General features: G+C 33.4%; 1 protein-coding gene across 1 annotated transcript in view; it reads left to right on the top strand.

The window, feature by feature from the left end:
* LOC129229253 (sec1 family domain-containing protein 2-like) overlaps nucleotides 1-20,230 on the top strand; it is a 100,755-nt gene extending 80,525 nt beyond the window's left edge. Inside the window, exons 13-15 of the mRNA XM_054863520.1 lie at nucleotides 3,425-3,580; nucleotides 18,080-18,209; nucleotides 20,019-20,230. Of these exons, the coding sequence (XP_054719495.1) occupies nucleotides 3,425-3,580; nucleotides 18,080-18,209; nucleotides 20,019-20,129 (397 nt within the window). The 3' untranslated portion in view covers nucleotides 20,130-20,230. The remainder of the gene's footprint in view (nucleotides 1-3,424; nucleotides 3,581-18,079; nucleotides 18,210-20,018) is intronic.
* The last annotated feature ends 1,361 nt before the right edge of the window (nucleotides 20,231-21,591 follow it).

Here is a 21,591-nt window from a genome sequence, read left to right as displayed (position 1 = left end):
ATTCCCAGTCCTTTGCTAGGCATTTTAAATTTCAGCAGAAGAAAAATCATATTTACAAAATGATATTTATAAATTCCTATCAAAAATCTAAAATTTAGGTGAAATATTAAGGTTTCTACTGTTTCTAACTGAAGAAAATTATGTACATTATATATAAATTGCACAAAACATAATATCGAATCAAAATAGTAGTGAGGGAAATACGCAGAGTAAAATCTCTAGAAATGAAGGCTCTGTTTTTAAAAAATTGCTATGCTCATTTCCCCTAGAATCTGTAAAAGACACGTTATTTACTAATAACATGACCACCCATCGTTTCAAGCTCCCTTTCCCTCAATTCCAATATAATAAACAATCTCTTTTCACAGCGGAAGGCGAATTCCGAACTCCATCCGTGTTTATTCCTGATGTAATTTATGTGTCTGCTATACATTGCATGGTTGTGTGGTGGTGTCTTCCTTCTGACGATGCAAAGAAAATGCAATAAATAAATGAAGTTCTATCTTGTATCTGTTAGTATACTTAACAAAATATTCAGAAATGTCAGCCATCCAAATACATGTGGATTTCTAAATCAACACATAAATCCTTTTAAAATGTAATAAAGCCATTTATTATGGCTAAAAACATAACAAGATAAAAACAAACAGTTAGTAAATAAAAAAAAATGACTGGGCTTTAGCATATATAACACCGGAATTCATTTGTAATTTAGCATTCAATAAAATGAATTAGAAAGTCATTAATCTCACCCAAAATCTTACAATTCTGTAAAAGATACAGAAATATGGCTTGAACAACATTATGCTAGTACAACTATCCTAAATGGGATAAGCAGCATAACAAACTTTTACAAGGCAAGATAATAAACCGGAAAAACCAAACTCTCTAATCAAAACATTTCTGTGGATCTTTTACTATGGTCAACAGTTGGAATCAACAGTTGAAACTGATGTAAACTACTATTTCAACATGACTGCGATCCAAGACTACCATTCAAGATGATTCCCAAGACAAATTCTCCTGCAAGCCAGCAATCTTAAACACCTGCATTAAAGCATGTGTGCAATCCTGATTGATCACAGCGTAGATCTCTTGATAAGCAACAACGCCCCCAGCTCATCCAATGAAGAAGCAAAAGCAAAAGGCAATTAGGGCAAGCTTGTATTACATGGATAGATTTGATGAGTGCTGTTCTCAGGCAATGATAGCAAAATAGTGATTGAAAAATCAGCAGAAAGTCTTAATTCAAAAAACCTCTAATAAACTTATATATACAGAATTGTTTAGCATAATGTTTTAAGTAAGTAATGAGAATAAGAAACTTAACTTTAGGTAACAATGCCCTCCTCTCGTTGGCTTTTGAGACTCCTAAACATTCCTAAAAGACATAGGTTCTTGACATGAAAAAAAAAACACACATACTTAATCTGAACTACACAAAAGCCCAATCTTTGAAACACATAAAACTACAAATAGATAACATTTTTGTTTCCAGGTCACAACAGGAACAATTCCAAACACAGGTCACAGTCCTTCATTAGTATTGTCCGCAAAGCACAATCCAAAGTTCAAATTCATAAGTTCGAATTCCAGAATTCCAAATTCGTTCAAAAAAAAAAAAAAAATTAACAATGACATCATTGAAGACAATCTATAACAAAAAAAAATCTGAGAAACAATATCTGCTACAAATATGCATCTATGATAAATTTTCGTTCATGTAACATTAAAATATTGACTAGTATTGCAAAAATTTATACACTAATATTGGTTACAACAGGAGACTACCCCTTTTTTCAAGGGCGCCCATATAGGGGGGCTCAAGGCCACCCCTTAAGAAATTAGAACTTCCTTGTATTAGTACTTTTTCTTTGCAAAAATGTAAAAACATTTCTTCTCCAGCCACTGATAAATAATTTATCAAAAATGTCGAACTTTAATAATTCTAATCTGTAATGAAATCAGTGTCTATGAGGAAAATATCCTGCTAAATCATGGAGAAAATATCTGAGCACCCCTTAAAATTTTCCATATGGGCGCCCATGCCCTTTTTCTTTCACAAAAACTTTATAGAAAAATACTTCCATTGAATCCGACCAGTTCAGTGCAAGATAGAGCTTTGTGAAAATGTCAGACTTACTCTCTTTACTTCTAACATGCTTTATCACAAACAAACTTTTATAAACCAAGTCTCGGATGAAGAATAACTTAACATCGATATGCTTAGTGCGATAATTTTTGATGGGTGACTCTACAAATTCTATAGCGACCTGGTTTTCAACTTACAGGATGGGTTTAATTTTGTTTTCATTACACCAAATTGATCTAACACTCTGTGGAACCGTACTAGCTCTTTGACGGCTTCTGTCATGGCAACAAATTCTGCCTCCACAGTAGACAGACCAATGATCTTTTTCTTAAAAGCACGCCAAGCAATAGGTAATTCATCAAGTAGCATTAATTGTCCCCCCATTAATGTCCTATTATCCCTGTTAGCAGCAAAATCAGCGTCGGAGTAAGCAATTAACTGTACTTTATTACACTTTAGTTTTAATGCAAACCCTTAGTGAATGAAACATATTCTAGAAGTTTAAGCAAATCTTCCCAATGAGAAAAACCGGGGTTATTGGAACCGACTAAAGATGTTCACTGCATTATGTCGATCAGTTCTATTAGCCAAAAATGACAAGCAACCCAACAAATTTCTATAAGGGATATTAGCCATATCTTTTATCTCTTAGTCATTACTAGGACAGTTAGTTTTAGAATATACAACACCTTTGCTTATAGGTAAGGAAGAAATGGGAATTTGACTTCCTTAAATTTTTTGCATATATCATGAATATAAGGCTTTTGATATAGCACTAAACAGTCTTCTTTATTTTCAAATTCTATGCCTAATAATTGTTTAGTATTCCCCTAAAACTTTTTAATCAAAGTGATTTTTAAGCAATTATAAAACTTTTTGTATAAGTTTGTTATTTTCCAAACAACACAATATCATCTACATATACTAATAATACAATTTTTGATTCGAAAACATATACAGCTACACCATTGTAATTTAATGAAACCTAATGACTCTAAATTTTAACTGGTTTATTTTGAGCATGTAGATGAGCAGACAATACCAAATGAAAGTTTGACTAAAATATGTTAATTTGTCTATACAATTTTTTGATAAACTTTTAGAAATCAATATTCAACTGAGAGAAGCAAGTGAGAGTTTACTGTATAAGTTTACTGTATAAGCAAAGAAGAAGAGTTCCACTTTTTAATTCTTTGTTTTACAATAATTTAACTATCTTAAGTGTCGGAAAAATTCTTCACAAAGCGATATATATTTTTCTCTTATGCAGTTTATAATGCTAAAATATATTTTTTCCCCTTTAAAAGTTATAATCATCTTGTATTGTTTCAGAAAGATCTTCAAATCAGTTAACCCAGCTTTTCCTGCCTCATATGATCCTCTGTTGAAACAATTACTTCAAGATATTTTTGACACAAATGCTTCAGACATTCCTGATATTGAGTTCCATTCTGGCAGCTTAAAAGATTACATAAAAACTGGATTTAGGTTAGTGCTTTTATGTAAAATTTTTTCTGGTAATATTTTCTATCAAGTAACCTTTAGAACAAAAATGTGCACTAAAAATTAAGCAATGTGTCATTTATAATATTAAGATATTTGTTGCAAAACTATTTTTAAAATGAGATAGAAATAAAAATAAAGAAATGAAATTATAAATGCATTAGTTTAAAGTTCTCTGTTTAATTGAATGTTGTTTTTGCCATCAACTAAAAAACTGATTCATAAGTTCACTTGATTAAAAGTCATTGTTCATATATTCCTTTAAAACTCTTCCAATGCTCCTTCATTTAGGAAATTTTTTTTAAGTGCTCTTTTGAATTCTTGCATTTTTGATGCTTGAATTATATAAGTAATTTAAAATATAAGGATTTTTTGTAATTGCTTAATAGAACGTAAACTGTATAATTCAATTTCAGTTGAATGGAATTTTATACCCTTACCACAAATGTTCACTTTAGCAATTTTTATGCACATGATTTTTAGACTAAAGAGTTTTCCATTTTTATAATTGAATCGGTTATTTCAGAAAGGGCATAAGTGCAATGGATTCCTGTAGGACTTACGCCCTTTCTGAAATAAAGATTCAATCGAGGTGAAAGCTCATACAGTGTTACTCACAGTCTAAAAGACATTCCCAAAGCATAATAACATTTCATATTCTATTTTTCGGTAACGTTTAAAACAACTTGATATTATTTTGGTAAACGGCTGATTCTTCATTGAATGAATGAGACATTTATGAAAATCAAATGTGGTGGACCAAAAGGGAACTGGCAAAAAAAAACCCCTTAAAGTATGGAATTCTGTTTTCTGATATATATTCAACTGATCTGGCTACAAGAAGAATCAGAGTTGAAACAGGAATAATACAAGTGACTTCAAAGCGAATCTGTTAATAATGCGCTTGGTTTTCCAAAAAAAGCTTTTTAAGTGTAGAAATAAAATTGGAAAGCTTAAAATTATTCAGCTTGTATGTATATTTACTTTTACAAAATTAATGAATTTCCTTATTACAAAAGTAATAACTATTTCAAGATATTCTGCTGAACAGAATGAATATATTGTCAGGTTTTTCACAGTACCAAGCATAATATTAAAATCTTTAACTGTATAGAGCGCCAAGAATATGTACACAAATTAAGAGATGTTTTGACTTTTAGCTTCACTACATTTTTTAGCAAGTTCTCGTAGCTCAAACAACTAGCTACGTCAGCTTCAATGGGCAGCGCTGACATCTTAGATAATCTTTCTTGTTTCATAGTGTTTCTCAGATAATTTTTAAAAGCTTCTCTCTGTCAAAGTTGTATTGACAGGAATTATAAGCAATATTCTAAAAGTTATGAATATGTTTAGATTAAATTTCCTGCAAATTATCCAGAACAGTGTCCAACCATTAATTGTTTTCCATCTTTTATTGTGTCAGGAAAATTAGATTTTAGAAGTTGAAGTGCTTTGTATAAATTGAAAAATACTGTATATCTTCTTTTTCACCTCCTCGAAGAATTGCACCTAAATCATTAGTGTTTGTAAGCTCTTCTTTTGATAATGATTTTAAAATTTTAATATCGTAAAGGAACCCAAAGTGATTGAAATAATATTTAAGTGATTTTAACCTCTCTTTGGTATCAATGATTATGGCATCTAATCATGGTGTTACAGAAAATTAATTTTAAACTGCATTTCAGCTGATATTATGGGTTCATCTTTTTCATAATTCAACATTGTTTTCTTCTTAATTAATCATTTTTCATTAATTTCTGGTGCAATTTCAAAATGACATTTTTCAATTATTGAACGAGCTTCAGCAATACCTTTTTCAAATCTTACGTTTCTGAATTGTAAAATTCAATTTTAAAAAATCTTGGAAGAATCAACTGCTACCTTTCAATTGATTACCAAATTTTGTTGATATTGTTCACTTGCGGTAAAACACCATACCACACGTGAATTAAACAATAAAATCAAAAGTTAGCATTTCAGCCAACACCACTTCATACTCAAAATTTCTGCATCTACAGACAGATTTTAAAATCATTTATACAGTTAATGACATCATCAAATTAGATTAATTATAGAGACTGCCCTTATTCTACTCTCCCATCTGGTTTCGGATAAAGCTTTTAAAGATATTTTCCACTTTTTTTCAATGACATTCCAGCACTTAGTAGTTTTTGTGAAAGGTAAATAAATTTTATTAATGAATCCAAAAAATGTTTTGGCTCTACTAGAAGAATTTGCTGCATCTATCAAAAGCTAATTCCAACTATGTCGACCGCATGGAGAAAGAATGCTCTGGGGTTGATTTTCAGTACTCTTATTTTCACCCCTTTATTTACCCCAATCCTGTTGGCACCATTATCGTAACCTTGCCCTCTGCAATTTTGCGCCTCTAAATCATTTCTCAATTTCTTGAATAATATCATTCGTTAAAAATTTCCCAATTGTTTCTGGGACAGCAATGAATCCAAGAAAATGCTCCTCTACAGCTCCTGTTGAGATGTCACAAAACCTTAAGATGACTGACGATTGCTCCACTTGACTAACATCTCGGGTGCAATTGAGCATCAGAGAAATTCTTGCCTCATTTTAAGCGATTGATTATTTCTGAAAGAACTGATCTGGCCATTAAGCCAATCAATTCATTTTGAATCTCATGGCTCAAATAATGCTGAGTCAGTTGCTTTTTATTTATTTCGTTGTGAATGCTCTTGTATTGTCAGATCCTATATTGATTTTGATAAATCTATAACATTTTTGGAATTTTTAACATTCTCTAACGCAACCCTCTAAAAACAGATTGTGTGGTGCAAGAAAATTGATTTATTTCTTTCTTCAAAACTGAGTTTCGTTTCACCCAGTAGATTTCAATAATATTCAGAAGAATTATAAACTGTAAACATTTATTTATATACACGTAGCTATTTACAAAACATTACAATTCACAATACATCAAAATACTATTATTTCTTCTCATTATGGTGAATTTCCCTTGATTCAACCAAATATAAAATCCGACTCCAATCATAAATTCTACTACGTTCCAAAGATATTAATTTTAAAACTCAAAATATTTCTTACTGTTGCCACACAGGCAGAATGTGCAAAGATAAACTTTTAAAAGACGGGAAATTTAAACAAAAGCTTGCCACATTCTCCCACCTTTTGATTTTTTACGTACAAAAATCAAAACTCACAAAATACTAAAATTTTCATTTTATCAATTTTAACCTAAATAATTAAATTAACGTCTCTAAGTAGTTAATCTTACTGTTATATCATAGGTAGTATAACTACATATGCATGAAAACAAGTTTAACTATAAATTTTCTGTCAAATATAAAAAAAAATTGGCTGCACAACCTTTCTGCCATATCTGGTGGTAACACATGTAGACACAGTTTTAATATTGTCCTTTTCAGTCTCAATACTATACCTTGCCTTGCTACTTTTCACCAGTTCATCATCATAGGCAATCTCCATAGGACCCAATTTCTGCACTCGTCTAGTTAATTCTTCCTTTTCAGTTTTTAGCTTCACTACTCTAACAAAGTCATCCTGTCCAGGAAATGCGTCCTAGAGGCCAATCCAATTTCTTTCTGTTGTCACATTTCACAATGACAATATCACCAACTTTGATTTCTCGCACGAGATGTTTATTACGTACAGGCGATTGAACCAGAAGTCCAAGTTACTCGTCCCTGAACCTCCTCCGAAATTCATTACGTAATCGCTGTTGGTACCTTAGCCTCCTGGATAGATTAGTTGTGTCTAAATGATCCAAATCAGGAACTCCCACCATTCTTATATCCTGAATAAACATAGATGGTGAAAGTGGCATTAAATCCTGTGGATCCTCGGATAAATACGTTAATGGTCTTGCATTAATGACCGCTTCCACGTCACACAAAATCGTGAGCTCATGAATCTTCATACTGGATAGTAATGAGCAAGAGAATGCTCAAGACTGATAACCTCCAAATGCGATAACCTAATTAAATATATGACTAGAAATGCATGATTAAAAATAGTTGAAGACAACTTAAAATAAAAACCAAATTTATTTGGTAATTTAGTAAAGTTAGTTTAAGATTATTAAAAACATTTGAAAAATAACGCAAACTAGAGCTGAGCTATATCAATCTATTAACTATCTATTAAAAATAAACCCGCGTCGTTGCATAAAAGCAAACGAGCGCTCCAGTCAACTAGCCAGAGAGAAAAACTCCGAAGAAGTCAATTTCCTACTCGAAACCTTCCCTTATATCCTAAGTCAACTCATTAGCATGTGGACGCCAAATCCCCTTCTGATACACGCCAGCATAGCACCTGGCCAATGAGCATCGGGCATGTGCCGATCAGTTACGATGCTTCGTCGATTACGTAAAGATTGTGACGTCATGGATCGGCGACTGCACGTGCGAGATACATCTTCAAGCATCGGCATTAGAAGGTTGAAAAACATCGTTGAAAAATTTCTCCCATACTAGGATTAGGCAGTTGACTGATACTATCGTGAGATAAGTCGTGAGATGAATTAGTTAAAACTTGTTAATTATAATTCAAGGGTCGCTAGGCCAACAGATAGTAGCTTTTCCCAAGACTCTTCGCAATTGATTCTTTACTGTGCGAACAATGCGCTCCCACCATCTGCCCCACCAGGGAGCAGACGGCAGGTTGAATTTCCATTTTATTCTAGATATTGATGCATCATGAATGATTCAGGACTAATCAATTTTCTTCATAAGATTTTCAGTCCCTACAAAATTGCATCGGTTGTCGCTGTATATTAGTTTAGGTCGACCACCTCTGGCGATAAATCTTCTCAGTCCCATAACAAAACAGTTGGTCAATATGCTTTGTATTAGTTCGAGGTGTACTGCGCGATACACCGCACACGTAAACAGTAAAATCCAAACTTTAGTACCATTTTTCAAGTGTAGTGTCCTGCTGCGTCAACGCCAACAACTTCAAAAGCTAAAGCGTCTCTGATACGATCTTCTGGCAGAGGTATTGGTATGGACTGTACTCCTTGTGCAGCATGTCTCCTACATCGAGCACAGTGTGCTATCACACGCTGCACGATTTTCCTCATCTTTAGAATCCAGAAGTTCTGCCTGATGCAACACAATACGAACTGAGCTCCTGCGTGCATCATCTGTAAATGTCGCTCACGTATCATTTTCTGTACTACGCTGTGATTCGAAGGCAACACAATAGGGCATAAAAATTCTTCATCATCTTTTCTTCTCGTGATTTTCGTTTTGAGTCTAATAAGTTCTTCGTCATCTATGAACGTACAGAGAGTTTTCAATGGGCCTTGAGATTCTCCTTCTTTAAAGGTTTCATTTTGGACAATCACTAGGAGTTTCTTCTCTGCAGCCTTTTATTCACCGACTCCCATTTCGCCTACCATCTTCAGATTAGACTTTACACAATTATTGATAAACCTCCGTATCCAAGCTAATATTTTAACGATTTTTGAGTAGCTAGAAAAACGTTCTAAAAACTCATTACTATCAGTTACAGAGGCATCTAGCAAGATTAAGGTCTTCTTTCTCCTAAGATTAACTCTTTATCTACTGGATCTTCAGGAAAAGACCAGTCTTTGGGGTTCTTACGCCACTCTCGTCCCTCCCACCATTTGCCTTTAATGAACGATTTGATAGAGCAAATCTTGAGGGTAGGTCTGCTGCATTCTTATCACTTGGGACGTGTCTCCAATCCTCTTTTGACGAAAATTTTCTTATTTCCTTTGTTCTATTATTTACGAACGTTCCCCATTGGTCCTAAACTCGTATCAAATGTAAAGCAGTTGAAGAATCGGTCTAATAAATACTTCGAATATTAGGAAAGTTTAACGCTTCTTTTACTGCAGTATTAAGGCAAACTCCTATGCAACAGGCCATCAACTCTAATCTGGGAATGGTGGATTTTTGTAAAGGTGCCACCCTACTCTTAGCTTGAATGAAATTCAACTTGACTTCATTGCCAACCACACTTCTAAGAAATATAACCGTGCTGTAGGCGGATTTACTCGCATCACAGAAAACATGCAGGCTTAAATTTTCTTGAGGAACAGAGCAATGAATGTATCTAGGGATTTTAACTTTTGACAGGCTCTTTAAATCTTCTGTGCAAATTTCAAATTTTTTCTGAAGATCCACTGGACATATTTCATCCCATCCAATCTTTAGTGTCCAACTTTCTTGTACAATGAGTTTTTAAACGGACTGTCACGGGACACAACACTCCTATCGGATCAAAAATTCTATGTACTGCAGAAAGAATATTTCTTCTAGTAATAAATTCTCCTTTCAAATTAATATTTTCTACATTGCAAAATAGAACGTCCGCATTTTTATCCCACAATAGACCAAGAACAGGTATAGGTTTTACCATATCGTTTGTAAGTGTTATAGAGCTATGTTCCCAAACCCTTAAATCGAAACAGCTGTTAGATAACATCTATTTGGCTTCTAGCATAAATTGTATGAGCTCCTCTTCGTCGGATACGGAAGTGATACAATTATCCACATAAAAGGATTTCTCTAATTTTCTTACAGTTTGTGGAAAACGAAGTTTATTCTCATCCAACACTAATTTCAAAACAGCTGCTAGGGAAATTAAAGCAAAGGTTTGCCACAGATGTCGACCAATCTCTCAAATAAGTCCAAATATTCTTGCAATTCTTGAACTTCTCTTTCGCTTTCTTTGACGATGTTTCTTTTTTTTGTGTTTCATTCGTTTGTGAAATTCCATCCACTTTAGCATGTATTCCATGTGCCCTTGACTCGGTTCATGTCTTTCTAATATCCGACATAAATCTTTCCAGTCACAAAATCCTTCACTTACCATCTTGAGTTTTCGGATGGGAGTCAAGTCTACATGGAAAGCAATAAATTTTATCTTGTGAAATTGAGTAAGTCAAACACTTCCGATGTTGAGTTTCTCTGTTACTCAATTTATATACGCATGTGAACAAATATTAGTAAAATGCCTTTACTATATAGAATCTTTTGGATAACTTTCATCCGATATGTGTAAGGTTTGGTTGAGGCCGTTTTGAATTAAATCATGGCGTTGAGAATCAGATTGTAGAAGAACCCTTTTTACAACTTGAGTTAATTTTTATTTTCTGCATCATTTGAGAAATATCCACCTCAGAAATATAACTAACATCTGAAGATTGTTGCTTATTGCAATTGCTGATTTAGGTTTATTAATTTTCAGTTGTTTTCTTCAACTGGGTCAACATCTATAGCCAATTCTGATGAAGTAACATGATAAAGTTTGTAGCGAGATCAGGGCTTAGCTTGCTCTTTATCCACTTTTGTTCGTTTAAAGATTCAGTGAACTCATCTGATTTAATTTTAGGAACTTCTGTACATTATATATACAAGTATAAGCTATAAGCATAATACACAACATCAACAGATCAAACTACCAGTCACAGCCAGCGTACTACACCGCTGCAATCTATCAAACCTCAGTACTCTCTTCCAAACATCCCTTCCCTTCTCCACACCAGGGTGGAGTTTTTTTTTTTTTTTTAATTTACGCCCACCAACGTCCTCTCGGACATAAGTTACCTTGCAGTCCAATACAACAATGATGCAGTAGCAGAGTGGGGAAGCTCCCTGAGGACGACATCCTTCAGCACGTCGAGAAGAACGGGGCAATCAAAAAGATGCTCCACTGTCATTTGCTTAGTCCCTTCACATAGTGTGCACAGCGGGGAACAGGCCAGTCCGATTTTGAAAAGATGGGCTTGTAAGTAGTTGTGACTAGTAATGAGATGAAAAGATGTAACCCCTTCAATTCTAGGGAGAAGGTAAAGTTGCAGTCTTGTTTGGTCTTCAAGAAGACACGCCCAAGGTTTTCCGCTGGCAATGCCACATAGAGATGAAATTCTTTTGAGCCTGATATTGCTCCCAAGATGTCGCTTGGCATTTCGAAGAGAGATCGGGAGGCAAGGTGGATTTAATGTTGAAGCCTCTTTAGCCAACAAGTCAGCTTGCTCATTGCCATGGATGCCGCAGTGGCTTGGTATCCATTGGAGCACAACATCTTTACTGGTCTCAAGAAGTGAACTAATAATGAGTTTGCATTCAAACTCAGTCTCTGTTGGGAAAAGGTTATAGTCTGTGATTGACTGTATTGCAGCTTGGGAGTCAACAAAAATAACAATTTTTTGGCAAGAGATCTCAGTAAGTCCTAAGGGACGTATAAATTGCAAAAACTTCACCGTCAAAATTATCTGACAGGCACTAAGCGATTCCTTCAGGCTGAAAAATTTGGAAAAAGTGCTAGCACCAGCCCTACCTGAGGAGGCTGTGGCAGATCCACCGGTAAAAACGTGAAGCCAATTTTGAAATGGATACCTTTCATGTATAGTAGCCAGGACAGAAGCCCTTAACTCAGCCTGTGAGGAAGAATGTTTACGAAGAGGCTGCACCAAGTCCAAATTAGCAGTAGCGTAATTTAAAGTACCCGGGAAAATAGATGGTCTAATATTGGGCTTTCTAATGCTTCAGACATTGAGGTCTGTAGCAAGTTGGTGAAACTTAAATAAGAAAGGATGCTGTGTTTTGAGTCTGATCTGAGGAGGGATGTAGCTGTTCCAAAACCCCTCTTTTCTGAGCAATCTCTCACCTAGGGATAGGCTGGAGTAACCGTGCGACCAGGAGAGAGGGGCCGAGAAATATCTCTGTTGTAGGTGCCGGACATTACAAAGTTCTTGTTGAAAGGTGCATAAAAATTTTCATAAAACTTTAACTCATAGCTTGGTTGGAGGCAAGGAGAGATACAAGGGACCCTGCAAAGACAATTTTTCCAAATTAGAAGCTCTAAAACACAAGTGTAGGCCCTTTTTGGTGGCAATTAGGAAAGGAATAGGGTTTTAAAACTCCCTCCTGTAAACTTTTCAGAACTGAAGTTTTAAAAAGCCAATTTTAGACGACCTTTGGAGATGTTAGGTGGAGGCGTTTGGAGTTCTTCCCCCGAACATTTCGCAACATTTAAATCTTGGAGGGCGTGACTGCAGCCATTTTTGGCAGCATTTGGGGGGAAGGGGGGATGGCTTTCCTTCGGTAATTTCTCGAAATTGAAGTCTCAAAAATTATTTCCCCTCAATTATTACAAAATTAAAGTTCTAAAACGAAATTTTCTACTACCTCTTTGAAAGGAAAGGAAGAGGTTTGAAAACTGCTTTGGCAAAATCTCTATTTTAGTTGTTTTAAATAAAAAGGCTGTTGCAGTACCCCCTTCCCCAAGCATGAACAATCACATATTTAGTAAAATTAGATTTAAAAAAAAAAATGTGTTAAAAAATCAGCCACCCCCTCCTTGAAGCATTTCTGGATCCATCCTTGGTTGGGAAGGACCGTTTCAACTTTTTCTTTTTGGGGCACCCGTATTCCATTTTCTACCTACCGTATTTTCCTGCATATAATCCGCAGCGGCGTATCATCCGCAGAGACCTTTTCCCTACCAAATAGAAAAAAACCATTGTATACAGGGGTGATTGTGAGTGACTCCATGAAAAAATAGCCAAACTTTTTTTTTTCCAACAAGAAAAAGTTTTGATGGGCATATATGTACACATTACGTGTATGTACTCATTTATATACATAATTGTTTGTTCGAGCTGAAACTCGAAGTTTCAATTGGACTTAATACGTCTATGTGCATGGAGGGAATTAAATTCTTTTAATTTTTCTCATGTCTTAAAATTTTTCAAAGCGTGTTTTATTTTCCTCCAATGTATCTGAACCCTAAACCTTTAATTACATTCATTTACTAAAAGTGCATAAAAATTTCAGAATCAAATCAGTTCGGGGCAACAGGAGCTGCATGTATTATGATCATTGTGCAAACGACATCACACAATTCAGTCTGAGTGGACTTCAGTGAGTCAGTCTTCTAAGTTCAGGAGTCTCCTGCACTAAATTTTAACCCTTAGTTTATTGCATTAAAAAATCTACAATTCTAATAATAGATTTTGCATTTGTTAAGTGATAAACTGTTTTATTTCATGAATTTTCAATATTACTTTTATTTATGCAAAGCCAATTTAAGGAAATAAAAGTACTAAAATTTTAAATGAATATTGAAAACATTAAACAATAACACTGGTTAAACTAAGTATGGTGTTTATTTGCTTGCTATCCAATTTTAAAATGACAATAAATTATCCAGTTTGAGACAGAAAGATCGAAATTTTGAATGATTATTTTACAATATACAAAAAGAGAACTACTTTTTTTTCCATCCTTCTACATTTTTGAAAAAGCACTAAGTTTTGTTTATTTCTGGCTTTGAAGAAATATGAAAGTCGAAAACGCTTATGTCCTGTTGAAGAAGTAGTTGAATTATTTGATCCACTTCCTACACAAGAAAGCTCAGAACTCTGTGAAGCTGGCACAGTACTTGAGGAAGAGGCATCTAAAGTAGATACTTTTTTTAGTGATTTCCAAAATACTAACTGAAGCAGATTCAGTAATAGCAGAAGAAGAAGTTGAAGCAGATATGGTGGTGTGTTTGTAGATAAGAGAATCTTGATATATACACCAACTGTTTACTAAGTTTCAATAACTCAGCATCGTCTGTTAGCAAGAACTTCATGCCCTCTGGCAACTTTTCAAGAAAAAAGAAAAAAAAACTGTCTGGCATAGGCGTGTTCTGACTAAATTGGACTTTCACTATCTGCATGCTCCTTTCTATAGAATTAATTTTGTTGACTGTATTTTTGACACTTTGGTGGACAGCTCCCACTTCATTGAACAGTTGACATTAAAGCAAAACAAAATCTTATAAGCAACAATGCTTTGGCCTTAGCTATTTAGTAATTGTTTTAAGAAGGGTTTCCTCACACTTTTTTTTTTCATTGGGCATTTTTATACTGATGAATATGCTCTATTATAGCCTTCAAATAGCTATATGATGCAGTTTCTTGAAAATTTAGAGACTTGAATATTTCATTTCTTTTTTCTGCTACCTTGCTTTCAGTAAACTTCCTCAATGAGTCAATTTTGTACATATATTTTACTTTTGCAAATAAATATTATTTTTCAATAGAAGTAACAGAAGTTCCCAGTCCTTTTTTTAAAAGAAAAAGATCTCAAAAATTTTTATTAGTCATCAAATGTAGATAAATTTTATCAGGACTTGTACTGACTTCTTTAAAACAAAAGTAAAGACTTATGAGGACTCGTAAGGACCAAAAAATCTAAAAGATAAGGACCTCTGAATAGAATCAATTAAATTGGCACACACATTTTTAAATTCAATCTATTAGAGGATAATGAACAATATAGAACATAAAAGATACAATGAAAATATAACAACAAAAACTCTTAAAAATCTGACATAATAAAATAATGGGGGGGGGGGAATCAAAACAATCAATCAGATTAAATATCTCAAGAGATATTTAATCTGATTGATTGTTAATAAGCCAAGATGTTAATAAGCCAAGGTGATAAGCCAAGTTAAAAAAAAAATGTTTGAATTAGTTTACTAAGCTACCCAACCGGATCTTTAAAATTCAAAATTATGAACTGAACTTTCTTCTTCCCATGATAATTCCAATTCTATTATTTTGGGCAACCCCTGAAAAAAAAAATTTCTATTTCTTTTTCAGTTAGTGTTTTTTTTTTTTCATGTAATTGAATGAACAAGTTAATGTCCTTTGATTTTTCAGCCTCATCTGCCAAAGGATTTGCATTTTTGCATTTGTTTCCAGTCTTTTTAGAGAAACATGCTTTCCGTGAAAAAAAAGAAACTTCCTCCTCTAATGCTTTACCTTTCTCTTATTTTGTTTCATCCTTTTCCTTTGATTTTTCATTTTCCAAATATTAGATGAATTTTGCTCTAGCAGATCTTGCAGCTGTTCTCATTTCTTTGGTTATTTGTATGTCATTAACTGACCCAGACAATTTAATAAATTCATTGATTACACACTGAGAAATGTGAGTGGCAGCAGCGAGCGATCAACTATTGCAGTTCAGTTTTCGTCAGTTGTTTGAAATGGATTAGTCCTATCGGATTTGGGAGTAGCACTGATGGATGTGGATTCCTAGAAAAAGAGCCGAGATGGGGTCGCATTTGCCCCCCTCCCCCTCCATTCTGCAGGAGTTCCCTTAACGAGGTCTAGGATTACTAAAGTTGCCGCCTAGTGGAAATAGAGCACTTGCAAACACACCAGCAACTAATCTTGTCATGCAGCTTAGGAGATTGTTAAAGGAAATTAAATTCGATAAAATACTGCTGTTTGCCATCCACAGTTTGGGTGATGAAGTGAGTCGCAAGTACTCTATTAGAAAAACAAAAATCTGATTTTTTAAAATAATGGCAGAGTAAAAGTAAGGACTTGGGGCATTAAAATAAGGACTTGTAAGGACCCATACAAACACTGTTAATGTGAATTATACAAACACTCCTTGATTTTCGAGCATCTCTTTTCCAGAAAAATAATTTTAAAACCTTTATCAGACTGCAAGCCAAGTTAAAAAAATGTTTGAATTAGTTTACTAAGCTACCCAACCGGATCTTTAAAATTCAAAATTATGAACTGAACTTTCTTCTTCCCATGATAATTCCAATTCTATTATTTTGGGCAACCCCTGAAAAAAAAAATATAGTTTTTTTGCAAACTTGAATATGTTCAAAACGATCAGTTGATTTGGTTACAACTTTTGATGATGTTGAACCAATAAGCAATCATAAAGTTTTATTTTTTAATTTGGAATAAAGTTGTACATAAATTCTGCTTTCTCAAAAAGTACTGATACACAACTTACACGCAAGTTTTCTAACTACTGTTCAATATTTTTCTTAGCTTCATATTTTCAAAAAAGTCTTGCATGATATTTGTGCCATAAGTGTTTTTGCTTGTGTCAACACTTCCCTTTTCAATGTCATTGTCTTTGTATCCACCTTCTACTACATTCTCTGTCCTTTAAACTGCATCAGTAAGAAGAATAACTGATGAAAAATTGTGTACCACAGAAATTTCTTGGAATTGAATCTGTGTGACATTAACATCACTTTAAAAAGTCAAAGAAAAGCAATGAAGTTTATTAGCGAATACAATATTTAAGACCTGTCTAATGCAATAATTCTCAGCATAGAACTCCTGTTCAATGATCAGGGACTTTGGAAAAGTGTACCAAGGTCTGCCTGTATTTATAAAGTTGAATGTTCACTAGCTGAATGTTTTATTTAAGACTAGCTGTGTTGCCCGGCTTTGCCCCGTCTACCTTGAAAATAAACTTTGTGTCAAGTGAAGTACATTCAATAACCAGGCTTAAACGAAAGAAAAAAAACCATCATGCAAAATTTCCCCTCCAAACAATGACGACAGATATTAAAATACTTTCAAGAAATTAAAGTAAAATGAGGAAGATGGATTGAAAAAGCGTAACCATGGAAACACAAAATAAAATAAATTTAAGAATTGAAAATGAAAAAGAAGGAATTAAACAATGGATTCAAAAAGAGTTACCGTGGAAACGGAAAATAAAATGGTTAAAAGTGGTATAGAGAACAGATTTTTGAACTTCATTGAATTCGCTTGTAATCTTTTTTCTAATTGAGATAGAGGGTTAAACTTTCGACCATAGGTCGAGAGAGATCTGGAGTGAAAAAAGGAACTCTTTCCAATGGTGTCAAAATGAAAACTGGGGGACTATTCCTTCACTTTTTATTGATAGATTAAATAAAGGAAGTAGTGCCTAAATTTTAGTTAAGCCTAAAAAAATTCGAGCTAAAAATGCAAATAACTCCCTCCGCAATTAAATTAGAGCATTGAAAAAATTTGCATAGAACGCAGAAAATTCTACCCTTTCCTACGATATGTAATTTTAACATGTGTAAGTAATTTTTCACCCCATATTCGAGGATTTATATGAAAATTGGGCCTAAATTAGAATTTAAAAAAAACTACTCGTCGATTTTTTTTTTCGAACAGATCTGCAAACCTTCTCAGCACTTAAAGGAACAAACTGAAAATTTCAGCGAAATCGGTCGGGTAGTTCTCGAGTTTTGCGAGTTCAAACACACAGACGCTTTTTGGAGACTTCATTTTATACTATGTAAAGATGTACATTAAACAGCATTATAAAGACATGATTCTTAGAAATATAGTTTCTAAACATTATTACAATATTTTTGTTTCTTAAATAAACGAAAGTGTTTAGGTAAACAAACCGGTAGTGGCACGTGCTTCAGTAGTTGCCACTTCAAGGTTTAGTTGGCCACTCCAAGGTATTTGAAAAAATAGGATTCCACGTTCCCGATGGATTCAAACGTGCAGGAAGTAATACCTCCTGCATGTTTGAACTTTTGAATCCATTGGAAGGCCTGGAATCCTATTTTTTAAACATAAATCTTGAAGTGGCCATTACTGAAGCACTGGCCACTACTGGTGTTCTACCTTACTTGTTGTAAATTTTGTTTTTATTGTTAAAAACTTTTTTCTTCCAGTTTATTTATGAATGTTGCAAAGCCTCAACCTCGTGATAACCCTGTAGTGTTCTTAATTATACTTGGCCCAATTACACCTTCTGAAATCAAGTTATTGAAAGACATATCTTCAAAACAAAAAGGACACGAGGTATGTTCCTGGTGCATAAATATCGTACTTTTAATATGTTTATTACTTATGTTGAAGAAATACTAAATAATTTTATTTGGAGAGCTAAGTATTAAAAATTAATTTTATATATTGGTTCTGTAATGAATAGAAGTAAATGTAGAATTTTTTATTATTTTTGAATGTAATGAGTATGATAATTCATTATTTTGCCTAAGACAAATTCTAAAAAGATTAATAAATAAATACAGTGGACGCTCGTTATAATGATCCCTGACTTCCAAACAAAATTGGTCACTCTAAGGAGAGGTCGTTATAACCTCCTTCTTCATCAGCACAGCAGCCTGGTGTAGGCCAAGGTTTTCTCCGTCTGCTTCCTCCAGGCTGTACGACACGTTGCCAGGTTTCTCCACCTGTTCACTCCCAAAATTAATCGTTATAACCTACTGCATGTTATATACCCATTTTTTTTTTTAAATTCACGAATAATTTCTCATAGTTAGTTTCTTGATTCTCTTTAAGAAAAATAACAAATAACAAAATAAGTTAAAAAATTTTTGTTAATTTCTTTTCTTATTGAAAAATGTATGGTGCAATAATTGTAGAAGATTTCCGCTGTTTTGACTTTTTCAAAAAAAAAATAAATAAATAATGGTAATAATTCGTAATATCTACCATTTGTGTGCATTTTCATCACTTTTTTGACCCAAAACCAACAAAGAATTCTTTGTAATGGAAATATTTTACCTTTAGAAACATAAGATATTAAATATTAGTTTTCAAATGGTTAGTCCTGAGGATAATACAAAATTAAAACTTAATTTTGGATGTTGTATTGGAATGAACTGTTCAGTAAGGGCGCTTCAATGGACAGTAAAATAACATTGCATCTATGGCATAGGAAACGGGACTTCAAGCCTAAGTCGCTATAACGGAAGGGTCGCAGTAATAGGAGGTCACTCTATTGAGTGTTGACTGTACGAAGATAAATGTGACGACCAGCCACAGGTTCGGGGCCCAGCTAGGCTGCTTCTAGTTGGTTTATTTAGTCTCTATTGAAGGTCAATGACCCTCTTAAAGCTATTCACTGCCTTTTCTAGTAAAGTGTTCCATGTGCCCACAACCCTACTAAAGTAATAATTTTTCTTAATTTCCAGAAATCATGTCCCCTTTGTTACTTGCAATGCTGCACTGTTGACTAAACTTGAAATCCTGATTTATGAAAAAAAAGAACCCTATCAAGAACATTTTCTGCCTGACTACATTACCGAAATCTCTAAATAATAACTTGTACACTGATTTCCATGACCTAACCTAAGTTCAGTACTTGACATTTCCGTGCGTTAACTGCCATACCATTATTGTGTTTTTTTGAAAAGTTAAGATTTCACTCTTTTGTATGAATAAAGTATTACATGCAAGGTGGAACTAGATTTAGACACCCCCACTTTTTATTATTCATTAAAGCACTTACTGTTTACAGTTTAGCCATAATATTGTAAAAAAAAGTTGAGGACCTGACATGTTACTTTTATTCTCCCCTCGATGCATCCGAATCTTTACTTCTTTATTAATAGTTCATTCCTCAACCAACTACAGTTTTTCACACTCCTTCTGAATAAAAAAAGTCTCCTTATCTAATCGTTTTTTTTGGGGGGGGGGAATTATCTGTTACCTGCAATTCGAACAAATGTCTGATATTTTTATTGTTATTTTTGAATGAAATGTTTGTTAATTCGTTAAATACTTATTTCCCAAATGGTAAACTGTGCATTGCAATGGTATTGTATTCTGCACTCTCTTCAAATACAATTTTTCAATGTGTTTCAGATTATCATTGGCTGCACTGGAGTTGTGACACCCCATGATGTTCTGGAAGATCTCGGATCTATTGTTAAAGAATTGTCCTCAAACAATGTTGAGGAAACTGGTCAAGATTGAAACATTCCACCTATCAAGTTTTTATTGATAATATATGCTGTTACATTTTGCTGTTAAAAGTTAAGATTTTTATATATGTGCATAATGTTGTATTTGTTACATAACAGGTTGTTTTCAAATAAATTTTAATTTTTTTTTTCATGTTTTAATCTTCTTTTTTTTAAAATGATGGATTTGTTAAAAGCATAGAGGAGGAAAAGCATCTCTTAGAAATTACCATCGAAAACCAAATTAATTGCTTTCATCATATATATGCGAATAAATTGATGGAGTGTAAAATTTAATATAACTCAAAGTCTTAAGCAAGAAAATCTTTAGATGAATGTTTAGGATATTTAAAATAAGAAAATTCTATTCATAATGCTAAACATTTTGATTTTTGTAATTATAGAATTCTTATGAAATAAAGAAATTTTATTTTTAGCAAATAACAATTCTATTTACTACAGTAGAATACCTTTATAACGCCGACCTATATAATGCAATTCTCTATTATAAACCGCACAACTTTTCAGAAGTAAACAATAGATTTTGAAATTTAAAAATCCTTCTGTTTTGCTTTGCAAACATAAAAATTGTTAGGCAAATTTAATTTTGAAACAGTTTTTCATGTTTCTATATTAATTCAAAGCTTTTAAATGAAAATTAGTACTCACAGCAAACAGAAAATACCAGATGTCTCTTGAAAAATGCAGCTGTTATGCAAACCATGAAGCTAGCAGAATTGCAAGATAATTCACTTTCTTTTTATTGTGAAACATATTTGTGAATGACTTAATTGCAGCATAAGTGCTTTAATACTCATTGAAGATAAAACTCATTCTAAAGTGCTAATAGATATATTCTGAATATGTTTCAAAATTTGTGAAATGATCTATATAATGCAAAAACCTGTATAACGCAAAAGCTCTGGTCCCAAGGTGTACGTTATAATGGTCTTCTACTGTAACAACATGATATAGATAACAAATAGCAACTATTCTATTTTCCAACAATCTATTCAAATTCTGTTTGCTAACTTGTTCGGGATGGGAGTGTACGTAAGAAAGCGCTGCCTCAGGACGGTAGCAGTTACTAGCAAACTGTACGTACAGCCAGCGCAATTTCTCCCGCTAAGCCTAATACGCAATTTTGGAAAGTGCGCTTTACATAATAATGGATAAAATGTACACTTTACGCAGAAATGAAACCTTTTTAATTATGTGGTAAAAAATATTATAATTTCGCTTATAATAAAAAAATTTGATTGAAATAATTGAAATCTAGGAATGTAAATGTATTGTATTTCAGTGTCACTAACAAAAATCAAATTAAACACTAAATGTTGACACAAAAATTAAAAAAACATAAAAAGTATTTGTACTTAACATTCTGAAATAGTTGAAGAAGACTGTAATAGTTAATATTTTAAAACCGTATGAAAAATCTCAAATCACAGATCAAAGCAGAGACCGACATTGCA

Source organism: Uloborus diversus, chromosome 9 (assembly GCF_026930045.1).
Source record: "Uloborus diversus isolate 005 chromosome 9, Udiv.v.3.1, whole genome shotgun sequence".
Lineage (NCBI taxonomy): Eukaryota > Metazoa > Arthropoda > Arachnida > Araneae > Uloboridae > Uloborus > Uloborus diversus.
This window is presented reverse-complemented; position numbering and strand designations above follow the sequence as displayed.